The sequence below is a fragment of the Monopterus albus genome, unplaced genomic scaffold (genome assembly GCF_001952655.1).
Source record: "Monopterus albus unplaced genomic scaffold, M_albus_1.0 scaffold38.1, whole genome shotgun sequence".
Classification (NCBI taxonomy): Eukaryota; Metazoa; Chordata; class Actinopteri; order Synbranchiformes; family Synbranchidae; genus Monopterus; species Monopterus albus.
The window spans coordinates 430094-446876 of NW_018127918.1; the positions used below are offsets into that span (position 1 = coordinate 430094).

Here is a 16783-nt window from a genome sequence, read left to right on the forward strand (position 1 = left end):
GGTGTAATTAGCAGATGTATTCATTTACTAATACTTGATCATTTGGAAGCCATTAACTAGACCAACTTTGGGTTGCCAAACTGTGGCAATCTTCCTCCAGCATGTCATGTACTGCTGCTTTTTAACAAGCACTTTGTTACCTTAGTAAGGCCACTCCTGTTGAATGTTTGACCATTTATCCCCCGGAAAAGGGCTGCAGAAGATCTGGTCCAAAATCCATTTATAAACTGCTTATTAATATTTACAGCTGTTGAGTTATTGTGGTATAACCAGTGCCAGAGTTTGAATAGCTGTTAAGCCCTTCTTTACATGTGGAAATGACACATTTATTATGCTTGAAAGTGATGATTAGCAAACTGACAATCAAGCTGTGTTTTCACAAGTTTGAAACTGATTGTCCCCTTGCAGTAAGCAATGCTGAAACTAATCAATGGACAAATCACTGAGTGACAGTAAACAACAAAACACTGATATGGTAATTTGCACAGTTACGATGATCAATGTCTCACATTAAATGTGAAAACAATTTTGTTTGAACTTCAAATGTGCTTTTAATCTGGCAGCCTATAAAAACAATCATACTGATTCAAGTTATTTAACAAAGTCGTTGCAACACATGTACATCAAATACCTTCACCTACGTGAACTGATTAGCTGCCTCCCATCATATATAGGACCACACATTCTCAAAATAAGATTTAGCTGTTTGAGACATACTGGAACCAACACAACACTGTTTACGTTTAGTCTCAATAGGGAGCCAAGTATTTGAAGGGTTAACTCAAAAGCTACAAGAAGAGTTGTGCACATTTGGCCAAGCTGTTTTAACACTGAATTAATGCCACCTTGTGGTGTTAAGATATCGACACATGTTTAAGAACTTGCACTCTTGATGTGTTTTGGGTGCCTTCTGTGTGTTGCAGCTGCACAGCTAACTGCCCTTTGAAGACAAATGACACTAAAAATGAAACTTACCATAGATGCAAATATTAAAGCACAGTTGAATACACATCTTTATTACACATTCATTACGGTAATCAAATATTTGGTCCAGCAGTGCTTTGCGAGACCAGCAAAACTATCAATATAGAAAATAGAAGATAGTAACAATCCACAAGTATAAAAACCATCTTGTTTGTGCAGTTGCTGATCAACATATATGCAAACAGTGATTTTAGTGTATTAACCACTGTTGTGGCTAAACAGTACAGCCCAGCGTCAGTGCAGTCCACCTGCCAAGTGCCAATGAGAGCACTAGCATCTTTATGGAGCCTTCAGTTCCTGGTGTAGCGGCAGCAAAGACAAAGAGGAAAAGGAGGTCAGAGGAAGGGTGGGACATGTTGAGTACATGAAACATCCTGCTACAGTTTTCCTACAGACTCTGCACAGTCCTAAGAGTCAGAACCAAGCCTATACTGTATCATTTTGCCTAAACGGGGCTTTAAGACCTGCAGCACCGATACAATACATTTCATCCTTAAAGATTATTATTATTATTTTTTTTAATAGTCCACAAATTTATCTGCAGCACTATATCTTTCAACACCATCACAGCCCCAATACAAGCTAAGCAAAGAGAGATAACATTTAACAAAACATTTCACATCCATTAACACCACAGCAATACCTGTGTGGGGAACTGGTCGAGAGAAATTAACAGCCAGACCAAAGATAGTCATATATGATATAAAAATCTAATATCATGCCTGTCAAACATGCCCGGGTTGTATACTAATCTATTACAATCTACACAGTATTATTAGTAATCTACCACAGTGAATACCAAACTTAACGATTAATAATTTTGTCAGTGTTAAATTAAAGTAGTAACTATTTTTTTGTAATGCAGTACAGGCTTTAGAAATCAATTTGCACTCAAACTGCATAATAATGCAACACTGATTACACATAATATAAAACATAAGCAAGGATACTACTCAATTTTGATACCATAGATAAATGAATGGAAAGCACTGCCTGCCAGTAAAGGAAAATGTATTAAAATCAACTCTTACCGTGTGAAGAATTTTCTGGAACTGAAAGACAAAAAGTGACAATCCTCTTCAGTAGCTGTTATATAATAATCAAATATGTATCCACATGTGACACTGACGCACACATCACACACACAGGCACCACATCACACACCGTTGATGGTGAAAGTGGTTTCCATGCCGGAGTAGATGTGAGCAGTCAAGTGACAGTGAAGTAACCAAGTTCCTGGGTTCCCAGCCACCATCTCCACAGTCTGAAAAGTCCCGGGGAAGAGGTCGAAGACATCTGCACGGTGCACATGGTCCATCTGGGACACAGATACAATCAAGGAGAACAAAGAAAAGGAAGCAAGCAATGACTAAGGAATCTTGAGGAAACCGAGCCGAGGAACTTCCTGTGCATTAACATCAAAGGTTTTCATGAAAAGAACATCCACACTCAGAATTATTACATTCAAACAGATCAGTTCTACACTTTGTCTGTATAATTTGTATATAAATAATCTGCCAGGTACTGTTTGACTTGAAAACAGAGCTTTACTTCTGACGGTGAACATTACCTTGTAGATAAACGTCTCAGCGTGAAAGTGGACAGTGTGGATGTCCACTTCGTTGCCCATGCCCAGTAGATACCAGTCAACTTTCTCACCCTGCGTCATCACCAGTCCATGGAGGTTGCCAAACAGTTTACCATTGATGCCTTCAATGGACATGTTCACACAGATTACCACAAACTGAAACACTATTTATAATAGTCAGAAAAGAAATGCAGACACATGATGTACTAGAAAAACCATATGAGCAGGAGTAGCATTTTTTATGTTCAGTTCCATCCCAACAGTTTCTCATAAAGATCAGAACATTTAGACTAATCCTCCATGTGGCTCCTTTCTGTTTCTTTTATCTCTTACCGTGCATCAGGTTACCATCATGAAATTGTTCGTCCGGCAGGAAGGTGCTGGGGTCTTCGCCGAGATACGTCCTGATGTTGTCGTCCAAGTACCAGGACTCATTTTCATCATGTATCATGAACAGCAGAGCGAACTCCTTCGCTACATCACTCCTGTGCCTATCAGGCCCCTCTGACTGCAGAGTCCCAGGCCTGCATATCACCAGAGGTCCCAAAAGACCACTGTACAGGTCCTGAACATAAATGAACCCACTCTGTCAGAAATGTCTAAACCTTCAGCTCCTATCTAAATGTACATTTTACTCACTTTTAACAGCAACTCTGAATTATGTGCCTGGTACTGTATACAGGAAGTACAACATGTACCTTTACGAAATCAACATTGGAGTAGTAGGCATAAGAAATGCAGTTAGGATCCGAGACCCCTGGTCCAGAGCTTATAGGGATGTCCCACGTCAATTCAAGTATATGACCTGAAGGAAAGAGAGTATGTAACCAACAAGTAATCCCTCTGCCTCTGAGAGAAGTCCAGGATTGTATAACTCAGTCATTTTGTTAGAAAACATCAGCAGCATCAAGCATTTTTGATTCTCACCAGGACTGACAGGAACGTGTGCACCGCTGGCTCTAACTCCATGTGCAGTTATAGAGTATGGCCTGCTGGCTTTGTTCTTGAATGTGATCACTATTTGCTCTCCTACCTCAGCTTTGATTATTGGACCTACAGAAACACCCATGCAAAACACTCATGTCATCTTCAGACCTTTCTTGGTAAAAATGACATGAAGAGAAGCTAAGCTTACCCATAATTCCCAAGTGCTGTTCATCAGGCCGACGTTCCTTCTGAATTCTGAATGTATTATCAGTGTATTCTCTATACACCGCCTTCTTATAGCGTGAGCCAATCTGCGTTTCTCCTTTTGCCAGATATCCATTACCTGGACTAGGAGACATGTACCAATTTGCTTCCATTAACAAACAGTAATAAGTTATGCCACTAATCACAGGCTTCATCTCCCAACGCTGAAATCCATCATCCTGCAATTATCTTACACACCTTTCCTTTAATGTGCCGTGGTGTTTCTCCAGCTCCCAGTCCCTCTCAGGTGAATAGTCCCACTCCATTTCTTCAGCACTGATGAAATACTGCACAATCTTGGTTGGCTCTTTGTGTGGAGGCTCCACTTTGTGTCCTGGGCAGTGATTCACTCTGTACAACTGCCTCATGCCAGCAGAGTAGTGATCTGTTACTCTGCAACTCAATTCATACACACCTGTCAGGAGAACAAGTGAAGCATTTGGACAACTGGTGGCCTTACCCTCGGTGTAGACATTTTTAGCTAAAGCGCAGCAGATGCAATGAAGCGAAAGCAAAAGTTCAAGCAGGAAGACACATGCTCTCCCTTTTCACTTTAATCTGAGCTGACTGTGGGCTTTCCATTTATTTACCAATCAGTTTCTGCCACAGCCCATCAATTCGATGTGAGAACCACACACCACTAATAGAGCTGAACCCAATTAAATGGCCAGTATCACAGGTTGTAAGTAAGAATTTTTATTAATAATGATGAGCTGGAGAGAGACAAGTGCTGGTAGTTGTGTAGAGCTGACAAGGTGGGTGACTGGCTCTGGCATCACCTGGGTACAGTAGACAAAAGGCACTGAGTAAATCAAATCAAATTTTATTTGTATAGCACCAAATCACAACAAAAGTCATCTCAGGACACTTTACAAAGTAAGGTCTAGACCTTACTGTTATCACTATTATTACACACAGTGTTAGTAGACAAAGTCACTGAGGGAAGAAAACACTTCCTCCTCCACAGGCAGGAGTCCTGGTTTAATAGCAGAGTGGGTTCAGCAATCCAGAGAGGCAGATACTATAACTCACAGTATTACAGGGGCAAGGCAGCAGAGAAGTCAAGAGTCCAATCCAAAAGCCTGATATTACAGTCCTACAGAGACAGGGTAGGGGCATAGTCAAGCTGTCAATCCAAAGGTCTGACTGAGTTCATGGTCTTTCAGAGGCAAGGCTGAGACGTAGTCAAAATTCAATTCCAAAGGTCTGGTGTTACTCACAGTCTTTCAGGGGCAAGGCAATGGTGTAGTCATGGTTCAAATCCAAAGTTCTGGTCCAGTTACACAAAGGCACAAGAGATACAGGTACAGAATGACTGGAGAGTTGAACACACAGTCAGAACAATCTGACAGCTTCTCTGAGGGATGAAGCTGCTTATAAGAGGGCATGCACAGGCGTGTTCAATCAGGACAGGTCAGGATGGTTGGTGTGATGAAGTAAAGTGACTGGGAGTGAGAACAGGGTGGAACAGGAAGTGTCTCGTAAAAATAAAAGCAAGTTACTGGAAGTGGAGCTGGAGTTCATGACACGGCCTAGATGAGCCAATCTTCTCTTAACTGGCAAATTTTAAAACTATCCATCTCCCTGCTGTCAATTGTCATTTCAGTGCTGCCTGTTGCAACCCTCCTCCATCTAAACATTTAAACACTTCTGAACTGCTTCTTCTGTGTCTCTCCTGACTGGACTGTACTGTAGACCCCTGAATACAGTTTAGTGGTTTATCTGAGATTTAAACAGTCATTGACTTCTATTAAAAAAACTGATTTGCACTTGTTTGCAAATCTCATCAGCTTCCTTTGCTGCTTGTGACTTGAAAAAAAATCCACGTTGTACTGACTTGTGGTTTGCAGGCACATTTTTTGGGATAATTTTGAGATATAAACACTGCATGCTATCACACTATTGCTGTATTCTATGCAGCATCATGTTTTGTGCTATTTGAGCCAGCTCCACTCAGAAATGTTTTTACTTATGTTTAAGAAATTTGGATGTGTGTTCACTGTGCAGAATGATACATGTGCAAAGTCTGAAATGAAATAAATCAGCAAATTTATAGACTGGATTTTTTCACTTAAAGAAGAGTAGATGTCATTTTAAAATGTTAACTAGTTAACTGAACCTTTTTGGGTGGGGGGGACATATCACCCACACATTAGGGTATTTTTTAAATTACTTACATTAACTTACAAAGGCTTACACCTTTGTTGATTTTAGGCAGTGGTAGAAGTACTCAGCTCCCTTACATAAATAAAAGTAGCAATACAACAGTGTAAAATACTCTGTTACAGGTTAACATACTGCATTCAAAATGTTACTTAAGTAAAAGTACAAAGTAAAAGTATTCAGTATGCAGAATGGCACAATTGCACATTCCTGTTTATCATATTATTGTACTATAATTACTGATGCATTATTGTGTACAACACATTTCATGTTGCAGTTGGTTAAGGGGAAAGTACAGAAATCTCAAAACTGTTCTTAAGTATACTTCTTAAGTTATGTAGCTACTTTCCACCACTGATTATTAGAGTATAAAAAATCCACCTTTTTGCTGTAGAACTAAACATATAGTATTTTAGACTCACATGAACAATTTGTACTTGTATTTGTATTTGAGGGGGTGGCACCACAAGTCATTTTTTAAATGAACTACCTGAGGTCAGACATATCTTCTATACCACATCCCATGTTATTTTGAAATGTATTGTACAGCACTTTCTCTTGATTCCAAACATGACTGCCTGTTAAAGCTGAGTAATTTTGTTAAACACTATTTTTTGTTCTTTAAAGCTCTATACCTAAGTACATCTAATTAAATGCAACACAAGAAGGAATAGCTGTATAACAACTTCATCTTCACTGTCATCTTCAGTGTAGACTTTTGAATGGCCTTGTCTGTTTGTTCACCACTACTATATATATTTGGTTGGCCATTACCAGCTTGTCAGTTTGTATCTGGAAGTCCCACAGGATTTTAGCTTGGTCATTCTCAACCACCTTTGGAGGTGTATCCCATTTTGACTTTGGGACTTCCAGCCTGTACTTGGCACAGATGTTTCTGTACATTATGCCAGCCACTTGGTTATGGTGTTCCACGTGTGCATTGCCTGCTAGCATCTTGCACCCCGCTGTTATGTGCTGGATTGTCTCAGGGGCATCTTCGCTTTGGTAGTTGGATGGTACTGCTCCCTTCTGAGGGTCCTTCGGGATCAGGATTGTCCGGCCTTCAGTTAACCACTCGGTGTGGGTTACATCCATTAGTAGGTGGTTCATTTGTCCCGCCATGGAGTGATGTTAACTTCTTTAACCAGTAGGCATGGATCATGTCAGGGCCTGGTGCTGTCCAGCTCTTCATACTTGAGACCCTCTCTTGAATGTCTGCCATTGTGATGGTTACTGGGTCTTGTTCACGAAGGTTGCTGTGGTCTGCTCTCAGGTCTATCAGCCATTGGGCATTGTTGTTATGTGATGCCTCCTTCTCCCATATGCTCTTCCAGAATTGTTCAGTCTCCAGCCAAAGTCGGAGCCTCAGTATCCTGAGATCTATGTATATCTCAGGATACTTTAAATAATCTAGATACTGCTGATAGCTTGCATTGAAAATCACCCTAACAATTTCCTGTTTGTACAGTACATATTGATGCTTCCTGTTTTCAAGTGCTGAGAACACTGTGTTGGGCTTCCGTAGTTGGGAACAGTGAACGTGTCACACAAAAACACTCACTCAGGGTTATCTAAGCATGTTTGTGACGAACTAAACTGCCTGCCAAGGACAACCTGAAGTGCTGGGTGAGGTTTCTGAGCAGCAGCACTGTACAGTATGTTTGTGAGTGTGTGGGTATGTGAGAACAATATGACTAACCAGGAGTGTTCGGCTGCATGGTGACAGTAGCAGTGGTGTGAGGGAACACGCTGATCGTGTCGCGTGTTGTGTTCTGCTTCTTGAAGGTGTTCCCCTCAAAATAAACCCCATGGACGTCCACCTCTGTACCTAGTCCAAAGGTGTACCACTGAACTCTGTCTCCCGCACACATCTCCAGTCCGTCGAGGTTTCCATACATGCGTCCATTTACAGCTGAAATGAAAAGGAAGAATCAGTGTCAATTAAACAATATTTTTAAATATAGTCATTAAAACCAATTGTACCGATTACCATGCATCTTATTGCTCTCGTCGAAGATTTCGTCGTTTTGTTTTGTCTCGTTGCTTCCAAAAAGCTTAATATTCTCCCCCAAGTACCAGCTCATATTTTCATCCATGACAGAAAACAGAAGGAAGAACTCCTTATCCACATCCTTCTGTTAAACAATGCACACACAGTAACAGTGAGAACAGTGAGGCCGCAGATGCAAGTATTAGATAACAGCAAAAAATATAAATAAAAATAAAAATGCATTCATTTTTTAAAAACTCTACCACACATCTTTGAACATGGAAATCTAGTGCCTGCCCAGTCAGTGTAAACTCTTTTGTTGTAACTAACATGCGGCAACATCTTCATCCCAGTGGATTTCCATAGTAGCTAAAGTATCTTATCTGTAATGACCCAATTTCCCCACAAGGATGATTAAAGTTTCATTTAATCTTATCAAAACCCAATAGTGCTGAAATAATTATTACACTTGGAAAAAATTTCATTAATGACAGAATATAGTTGAATAAATAATTAAAAACCAAACATTTACTTGTTAAAGATACTTATGAATATGTTAATGGATAATAAAGGAGCACCTGGATTCCGTTCTCCCCTAGCGTTCCTTTCTTGCACACAAGCAGAGGTCCCACTAATCCAGAGTTGGTGTCCTCAACGGGAACAGTGGCAGAGTAGTATAGGTAGGGGATACAAGGAGAGTCAGATGAAGATGGGCCTTCTAGCACCTGCCAAGTGTAGGTGAAGCGCTCACCTGGACCAACATGGGATCCGGGCTGGTCAGCCTCTACAGTAGTGCACATAAAAGTATCAGATCTGGTGTCACTTCAGTCATTTATTCATTTGCACAGATGTTTTCTACCACTTTGCTTAGTGCTTCAGCTACATTACAATGCAGTGCATTCACAAACTTGCTGCTTCCTCACCATCCTCATAACTGCTTCCCTGAAAGAGTTGGTCATAGTTCAGGCCATGAGGATGGATGCTATAATTTCTATCAGCCTTATTCATGAAAGTCACTCTGAGAGTGTCTCCTTCTTCTGCCCTCAGGACTGGACCTGGACAAATGTAGAAGAACATTAGAACCAGACAAGAGGTACTGAGAGAACATGGTTGAAAGACATCAGTGTCCCAGTAAATAAGACACAAAAGATGGAGTGTGATTAGTCTCATATTTGTTACTAGGTGAAGAAGGAGGACATTACCTAAGATTCCTAAGTGATTGAGATCAGGTGCTGATGATTTTTTAATGGAAAAGGTATTGTCTGTGTACTCCTTGTATATCACTTTAAAGTAGCTACCTCCGATCCTTCCATCATCTCTGCCAAAAAAAGTCTCAGATGCACTAAGAGAGGAAGTATGGGAGGGGCAGGGGATGGGGGAGGATAAGAGTGACAAAGGAGAAGTAATGTGGGGGTTGCAAACAGTAAGTGGCTTAGAAGAGGTGTCGAATTTCCTACAACAAAGAAACCGAACAGACTGAACAGCTGGCCAGGATCTTCTCTGTGTCAAATCAGGGAGCAATAGCACAGGCACAAAAACAAGTGAGTCACTGTGTCAATACCCAGACTGTTTACTCTAAACATTTCAAATCAGCCCTGTCCAGAGACCTTACACACAGACCAACACAAGCTTTGCTCCGAGGTTTTGCAAGCTTTAAAGGGACATGTCATCATTATCAATGGAGCCACCTAGTCCCTGCACTTCCTTTTTCAAAACTACTGGGGTTGTACTTTTTAACTGCAAGCAATTTTTATCTGGTACATATTAGACTTTTGGACTTACAACGCAGCTGACTGGCTATAAAACATAAGGATTTGTAATAGGTGCTTGAAGACATTTGCTGACTGTCTTATGGCTTTATTACAGTTGTCAAGTGAACATGACCCCTGACAGCTTGAACAGTTTAGAAAGAAAGCAGGTGTGAAATTATGTGGGTCCAGCTCACTGTGTTTCAGTTACATTGTGCTAAAAAATGAGTGGGCCTTCATTTCTGCAGCATATCACCCATACCATAATCTGACATCTCTACCCACCTGTTGACTTCAGTAAGTGATACGTTATTAATTAGATCCTTTTCCGAGGGAGCATAGTTCCACAGCACTTTTTCTGCTGCCAGGTAGTAATTCCTCACAACACCACCCGTCACTGTGGTGCTGGCTTCATTGCCACAAGCCTTGACTTTATAAAAAGCCTGCATCCCAGCTGGAGAAGATGAAGACACACACATACACACACACACACACACACACACACACACACACACACACACACACACACACACATACGATAATTTTAACTGCTGAAAATCACCTTGATATGTTTAGAAGAACAGATTCAGTGGCCAGTTAAATAATAAATATTTCAGTGTCCAGTTTCAGCTTGCTTACTTTTTTTTCCAGAATCATCATTTCCAGAGTATGTTAAACTATCAAAGGTGTGATTTGTAGGGTCAATAATTTTTGTGAATGGCAGAACTGAGAATAGGCCATTATGTTGTGTCAGCATTACTGTGTACAAGTGTGGGTCATTCAGATTTATGTTCAATACCATTGTTCTGCTGTGGGAAGGTTCATACCAACATGCTTTGACAAGCATAACAAACAAAAATGCATTCTCCCCTGTCAGCAATTGGGGAGCACATCCAGAGCACAGAGGTTAAAGGTGACATAGTGCTTAAAGGTCAGATGCCCTACCCATTAGGTGGTCATTAACCTGGCAGGTCAACAGCCACTTTCCTGTTGCTTTTGGCACCATTGCGGCTGTGGAAAATGTGGCTGGGAACAGACTGATGACATCAGTACGGTGGCCACGGTCCAACAGTGTATTCCCATGAAAATAGGCAGTGTGAATGTCCATCTCGTTACCAATACCAAACAAATGCCAGGCTACTGCACGGTGCTGGCATAATTCGATCCCAGGTAGGTTACCAAACACGTATCCATTAATAGCTGTCATGCAGAGAAAAACACGCAGAGATGAGGAGAATGAATAACGAGAACAGATTTAGCCGTAAACCTTGTGAAGTTTGATTTGAAATGAGTTCATTGCAACAGTAATTAAATTGATTACATGGTGTCGACAGCTCAGTTGCACATACAGTAGTGGCAACAGTGCAGGGGAAAGAAAGAAAGTCAAAATGAAAATTTTTCGATTCTGGGACAAACTTTATATCTTCATCTTCATCTTGTTATCCAACTTAATGTGTGTGCACTCATGTTATTGCTAAACACTCTCAGAAAGAGTCAAGTTAAAAATGCTCACCATGCATCAGGTTTGACTCTTCAAAGTCCATGTCTTCTAGGTCAATGCCATCTGGATCCCCGCACCGCTTAATGTTGTCCTCCAGGTACCAACTCAGGTTCTCGTCCACAACATTGAACATCAAGCAGACTTCCTGGTCCACATCATTGCGGGCGGACGCTATGGCAGACTCTGGCTTTATCTGATTGATTTCATTAGTTTCCTTCAAGATTCCTGTGCTCATTGAGAAGCATGCAGGGGGACATTTAATATTTTTTGTCTGTGGTTTCCCACCATTTTTGTTTTTCTTAAGAAGCTTTGACAGTTTTTCATTGTAGTCATTAAAGGCCTAAGTCATGTTGACGTAATTAACTTTTTTGTCATGGGTTTAAAGAAATCCTTAAGGACTGTATTTAAGATATACAGTACAAATACAGTTGATTTGACTTGACTGCATACAGAGAAGCAACCCATACAGCACACATTTATACCTTTCTTGCAGGTGAGCACAGGCCCGATAAGTCCTGATGCAATGTCCTTGGGGGCGTCTACGTGAGAGTGGTAGATCCAGGTCAGGCAGCTGGCATCATCATCTGTTGGGGCAAATTCTGGTCGGACCTCCCAGCGGTAGGTGTAGCTGCCTCCCGGAGGAACGGAGTCGTCTTTTTTCAAAATGCCTGATGTCCCATCTGGATATAGAGCCCCTGTTCGGCGAACACACTGTGTTTATACTGAGATCATTCAGTTTCCTCTGAAGTTTAGAGAATCATTGTCAACTTAAAAAATATGATCTTAATGTGATGCATGAAATAAATAATTCACCAACTGAAAGCAGGTTTAATAACAACACAGTTTTTTTTTCAAATCAGCCTTCTCCTTTTTCTTTGTGGATCTTATTCCTGTTAAACTTTCAGCCTCCACATCTCTAAATGTGTGTGAGATATAGGGTTGCAACAGTATGATAACCGTCTCAGAAATCACAGTTATCACGGTGTCACAGTATTACGATATATGGTATTATACAATTACTATTATTATCAGCTACAATGATCCTCAGAAGAACAAAAAAGGGCCTGTTTTATTGCACGTATAACATGTTATATAACTAAAGCATGTTAGTTTGCATTTTCGCACCAGTACTAGTAGAAGTATTCACTAATATAACACTGTAAAAGTAGTCTACTCTGTTACAAAATAGTCTTTTATAAATTAAAGCCCTGCATTATTAATGTTAAGTAAAAGTAAGTATTAACACAAAAATGCATTTAAAGCATTAAAAGTATTAGTAGGCTACTCAATGCAGAAAAATACTACACACTATATTATATTATATTATTACATTAAAAGCCTATCACTTTTAAAGAATATTTGACTGTTTCAGTTTTAATTCCTCTAAAGGCATCTCCACAGATGAGTGGGAGACTGGGGTTTGGTGCATAACAAAGAGCAGAGATCAGAATATTTAGCAGACATACTGTATCTGACAAGAGGTCATGTCTTTTATAATAGTCACTCAGCTATTTAAATCACGCTTTTACTTTTTACACAAGCCTAAATGGAGTGACTTCCAGTCAGTATTACCTTTGCCCTGTTTCTTTTCAGCAGTATCAGTGTTTCGTTATCACTGACACCGGCACTGACGCAGAGCAGCAAAACATGCCAAGATGCCATATTCTAATAATAGCATTACACAGAACTGCAGCTTTTGGATAAAAAAAAAGGCACTACTGCATATTACTTTTTCTGAATTACATAACCAACTGCGGACAATCTCAGGGTTACATCACACTGACCGTGTGGAGCCAAAATGTCCTGCCAAAACAATTTCAGAATTACTATTGCAGCAACTACTGTTGTCTCACTGATTTTGCATGCCTTTCTGTGTGTAAATACAATATGCCTGTTTCACTGTGCACATATGTGTATTATGTATCACTATACCCTCTGAATTCTTCTCATAGAAAACTCCATGGGGATGCATTGAGTAGTTCCTGGTCGCAAAGTTCTTCAGGTGGACCACAAGAATGTCATTGACCTCAGCTCGCAGTATGGGCCCCAGGAAGCCCAGCCAGTCAGGTCGGGGAGCAAAATGACTGTATGAAGCATCTGTGTACTGTCTGAACATAGCCTTCTTATAAATGCTGCCAATACGGTCGGGTCGATTTTGCAGAAATTCAGATGCTTGGCTAAGATAGAAATGTAAAGGAGACAAAAAACAATGAGATATAGGCAGAGCAATGGCTGCACAGAGAATGGGAGTATGCAGGTAGGAGAAAGAAAAGGCTACTAGGGCTACTACTCCTGTTTTATTGGACATATCTTAAGCTTTAGGTCAGGTTTCATCTTATTATAGAATAAACTAAACAATATTACACAATGACATCCCTATCACACTATACACATACTGTAAAAGAAGAAGCATTAATAAATGTAAGAAATTGTATAGTACACATAAAGTACAAGTGAGATAAAAATATAGAAACAGAACAAAAGTATTTGTGAGCTTGTCTATAAACACATCCACGAGGTTATGTGCAAACATCATGACAACAGTGGAGCTGTCTAAATATTGTCAATATAAAGCGTGCATGACTATAGCCAACTCTACAGCAGAACTGTAGTTAATATAAAAATATAAGTAATACCAGTATAAAAAGCAGTAGTGCAAAAGTGCAAATATAGCATAACGTTTGTTGCAAATGTAGCACAAGATGCTCTGATAGATAAAATGCTGCAGAAGAACACTGTATCTGGCTGCAGCTCTCCAACTATTAGACTTATCATTACTATGATTACATGTTTCTGTGGGATAATAACCAGTTACTTGAGCAGCCAGGAGGACAAAAAGCATGTGGGTCACACTGTCAAGCTTGCAGATGGTCTGACAAAGGGAGTTTCACTGAGCACCTGGTCAGAGCTACTTAGCGCTGTGGTGCTACCTCCACCTGTCCACTATTTCTGCATTAAACAGGACTTAATGTATCAAATGTTAGGTGCTACACAAGACTTTTTTCAGTCTCATAATGAATAAGGTCTGTGCTGCAATCTATATTAGTTAGTGAAATGCAACAGCTTCACAGTTGTAGTGAAACACACCACAGTTTGGTTTTCCATTTAAATTTTTAACAAAGGCTACAAGGAATAGAAATGGTCTGTTTATAAATTCAATAAGCAATAAAAAAGAAAGAACAAATAACTGTTAAATGTATTATAAAAACATCATACTTTGAGCACAGTGAGCGCCATATGAGCATGGCCTTGTCTGTGTGAATCTGGCATTGCATGCTGGGTAAGCTGACTATCTGATAAAGTCAGGAAAGTCCAGCATCATGCAAACATGCAGTTATTATGTTAGCTCATTTACAAGAGGATATGCTGTGGAACAATCATAGCCCATCTGGAAAATCACACTTATGCCCATCAAATGACTTCATACCCTGGGGAACCTTTATTTCAGCCTGGGCCGTTCTAATAACAGCTCCATCAATTTATCCTCAGTTCTATTTAACACAAGGACTGTGAACTTGGCAATCTTTGGCTTCTGTTCTTTTCAGAATATATTTTAAAAGGTTTGGTATTTTATGAATAGGTTAATTAAGGTGCATGCGATCGGTGTAGCCCTCCTTAGCCTTCCCCAAAACTGTCAAGTTCACAAGCATTCTCTGTCCTTATACTTCCATTCGTACTTAGTGAGGACAGGTCCCTTCTAGCGAACTACATGTGATATAGAGCACAGAGGGACCCAGTTTCAAGTCAGGTTAATAGTAGTGTTGGAAAGTTTTATTCTTATGGTGACACGAGATACATATGTCATGACTCTGTCCCGCCTGCTTCCGGTCTCATGCTTTCATTTTGACACTACTTCTTGTCCCCAGCTCCCCCTGACTCCCGAGAACTTTATCACATCACCCACATTGGTTTCACCTGCTTCTCATTACTCATACCTGGTTACAACAGCATATAGGCAGCTTCCCCACACCAAGAAGCTGCCAGATCGTTCTAACCCATGTGCAGACTTTCCAGTGGTTTTTCTTGTGCCTGTCTTTCCAGCACTGACCCCGGATTGCCTTGTTACCACCGAGTATTTCCTAACCCCTCTGACTTGATTTGTATTCTGTGCACTGACCTTTGGATCTTCCTTTCTGACCATGTTTTTCGTGGAAATCTTGGATGTCTGAGTTTGCTGGCTTTGACCCTGGACTGTATTATCGACCTGAGAGTGTTGCTTGTTGAATCAAACTCCTGCCTTGTGTATCGTTTATGTCTGACCAGTGCGCTTATTAAAGAGACAGTGTTTTACTTATCCTCGTCTGGCTGTATAATTGAGTTCACCGTCAACATCATCAGCAGCTTTACGCGTCGATCCTGACAACATTGGTTACTAGGCAACATGAATTGAACCTTTTGAGTTTTTTAGCATCTACATGCGCCTATATGGCCACTACAGGTCAGACAAGCTGTGTGCTGCCTAAGTAAAGCATTTTTAATCCTCCCATTGGTATCAGCGTTATTTAGCTGATCCTTTACAGCACCTTAGAATAGGTTATTGTCTGATATTGCTGGTTTTTGTGTGTGTGTGTGTGTGTGTGTGTGTGTGTGTGTGTGTGTGTGTGTGTGTGTGTGTGTATATATGGATATATTTTAACTTCTATAGGACAGCATGGTGGTGCAGTGATTAGCACTGATGCCTCACAGCAAGAAGATCCCCTGCCCACCCAGCGCATCTCTGTGTGGAGTTTGTATGTTCTCCCTGTGCCTGTGTGGGTTCTCTCCCAGTCCAAAGACATGCAGCTTAGGTTTACTGGTGACTCTAAATTGTGGTTGTTGGTCTTTACATGTCAGCCCTGTGATAGACTGCCGACCTGTCCAGTGTGAACCCTGCCTCTTGCCCAATGTCAGCTTGAATTGGCTCCAGCCCCTTGTTAGGATAAGTGGTATAGATGACGGATGTAATTTTGGCTGGAAAGAAGGGTCAGGAGACCAGAGCTTGTCTTTTTCTCTGGCTCCATGCTGTGGTGCTGACGCTCTGGTGTGGTCCTGGTGGGCCTCGCTGGCTCCATCAGCGGTTGCATTCTGGCGGGCTCTTGCTGAGAACAGGATGACAGGCAATCTTGACGTGGCTGCCGGGACATCTGCTCTAGTTTGTAGTGTCAGTCCTGTCCAGTTTTTATATACAGTCAGTATGGCAAGCCCCTTTAACATTAAATAGGTGGACAGGACTTACATTTATGATATCTGCAGTGTATTTAGGACCGATCAGATATCTTAAATTAAATTAAATTATAGTTTTAACTACTTGTAAATAAACTAGATTAGATATCTGTTATATGAATTCTGTTGATCTAATAAATGCTAAAATGGCAGTGACATCAGTGGCCTCATTTCAGATATCCAAAAGGGAACTGAGACTATCCTAAATATATTTGTAGATATCTGGAATTGTCATTTTAACTGGTCAGGATGCAGTTGGAGATATCTTGAATAGTTATTTTCACTCTAGTCAAAATGCCGTTTTAGATATCTGAAATGCAATTATGGATATTCAGGAGAAACCTTTTACATCAGTGGTCCCCAACCCCCGGGCCGCGGACCGGTACCGGTCCGTGGATCAATTGGTACCGGGCCGC

General features: G+C 40.7%; 1 protein-coding gene across 3 annotated transcripts in view; it reads right to left on the bottom strand.

Annotated features, from left to right (window-relative positions):
* Positions 1 to 41: 41 nt before the first annotated feature.
* hephl1b (hephaestin-like 1b) overlaps positions 42 to 16783 on the bottom strand; it is an 18100-nt gene continuing 1358 nt past the window's right edge. Inside the window, exons 2-20 of one of the 3 annotated variants that reach the window (XM_020598455.1) lie at positions 13098 to 13342; positions 11648 to 11860; positions 11178 to 11390; positions 10610 to 10864; positions 9950 to 10118; positions 9119 to 9258; positions 8840 to 8971; positions 8495 to 8700; positions 7917 to 8061; positions 7626 to 7838; positions 3962 to 4178; positions 3708 to 3847; positions 3500 to 3625; positions 3271 to 3377; positions 2906 to 3137; positions 2555 to 2694; positions 2149 to 2302; positions 2016 to 2036; positions 42 to 1281 (exon numbers count right to left, since the gene is read on the bottom strand). In XM_020598455.1, the coding sequence (XP_020454111.1) occupies positions 1199 to 1281; positions 2016 to 2036; positions 2149 to 2302; positions 2555 to 2694; positions 2906 to 3137; positions 3271 to 3377; positions 3500 to 3625; positions 3708 to 3847; positions 3962 to 4178; positions 7626 to 7838; positions 7917 to 8061; positions 8495 to 8700; positions 8840 to 8971; positions 9119 to 9258; positions 9950 to 10118; positions 10610 to 10864; positions 11178 to 11390; positions 11648 to 11860; positions 13098 to 13342 (3151 nt within the window). In that variant the 3' untranslated portion in view covers positions 42 to 1198. The remainder of the gene's footprint in view (positions 1282 to 2015; positions 2037 to 2148; positions 2303 to 2554; positions 2695 to 2905; positions 3138 to 3270; positions 3378 to 3499; positions 3626 to 3707; positions 3848 to 3961; positions 4179 to 7625; positions 7839 to 7916; positions 8062 to 8494; positions 8701 to 8839; positions 8972 to 9118; positions 9259 to 9949; positions 10119 to 10609; positions 10865 to 11177; positions 11391 to 11647; positions 11861 to 13097; positions 13343 to 16783) is intronic. The other 2 variants (XM_020598454.1, XM_020598453.1) reach the window with 2 other exon arrangements.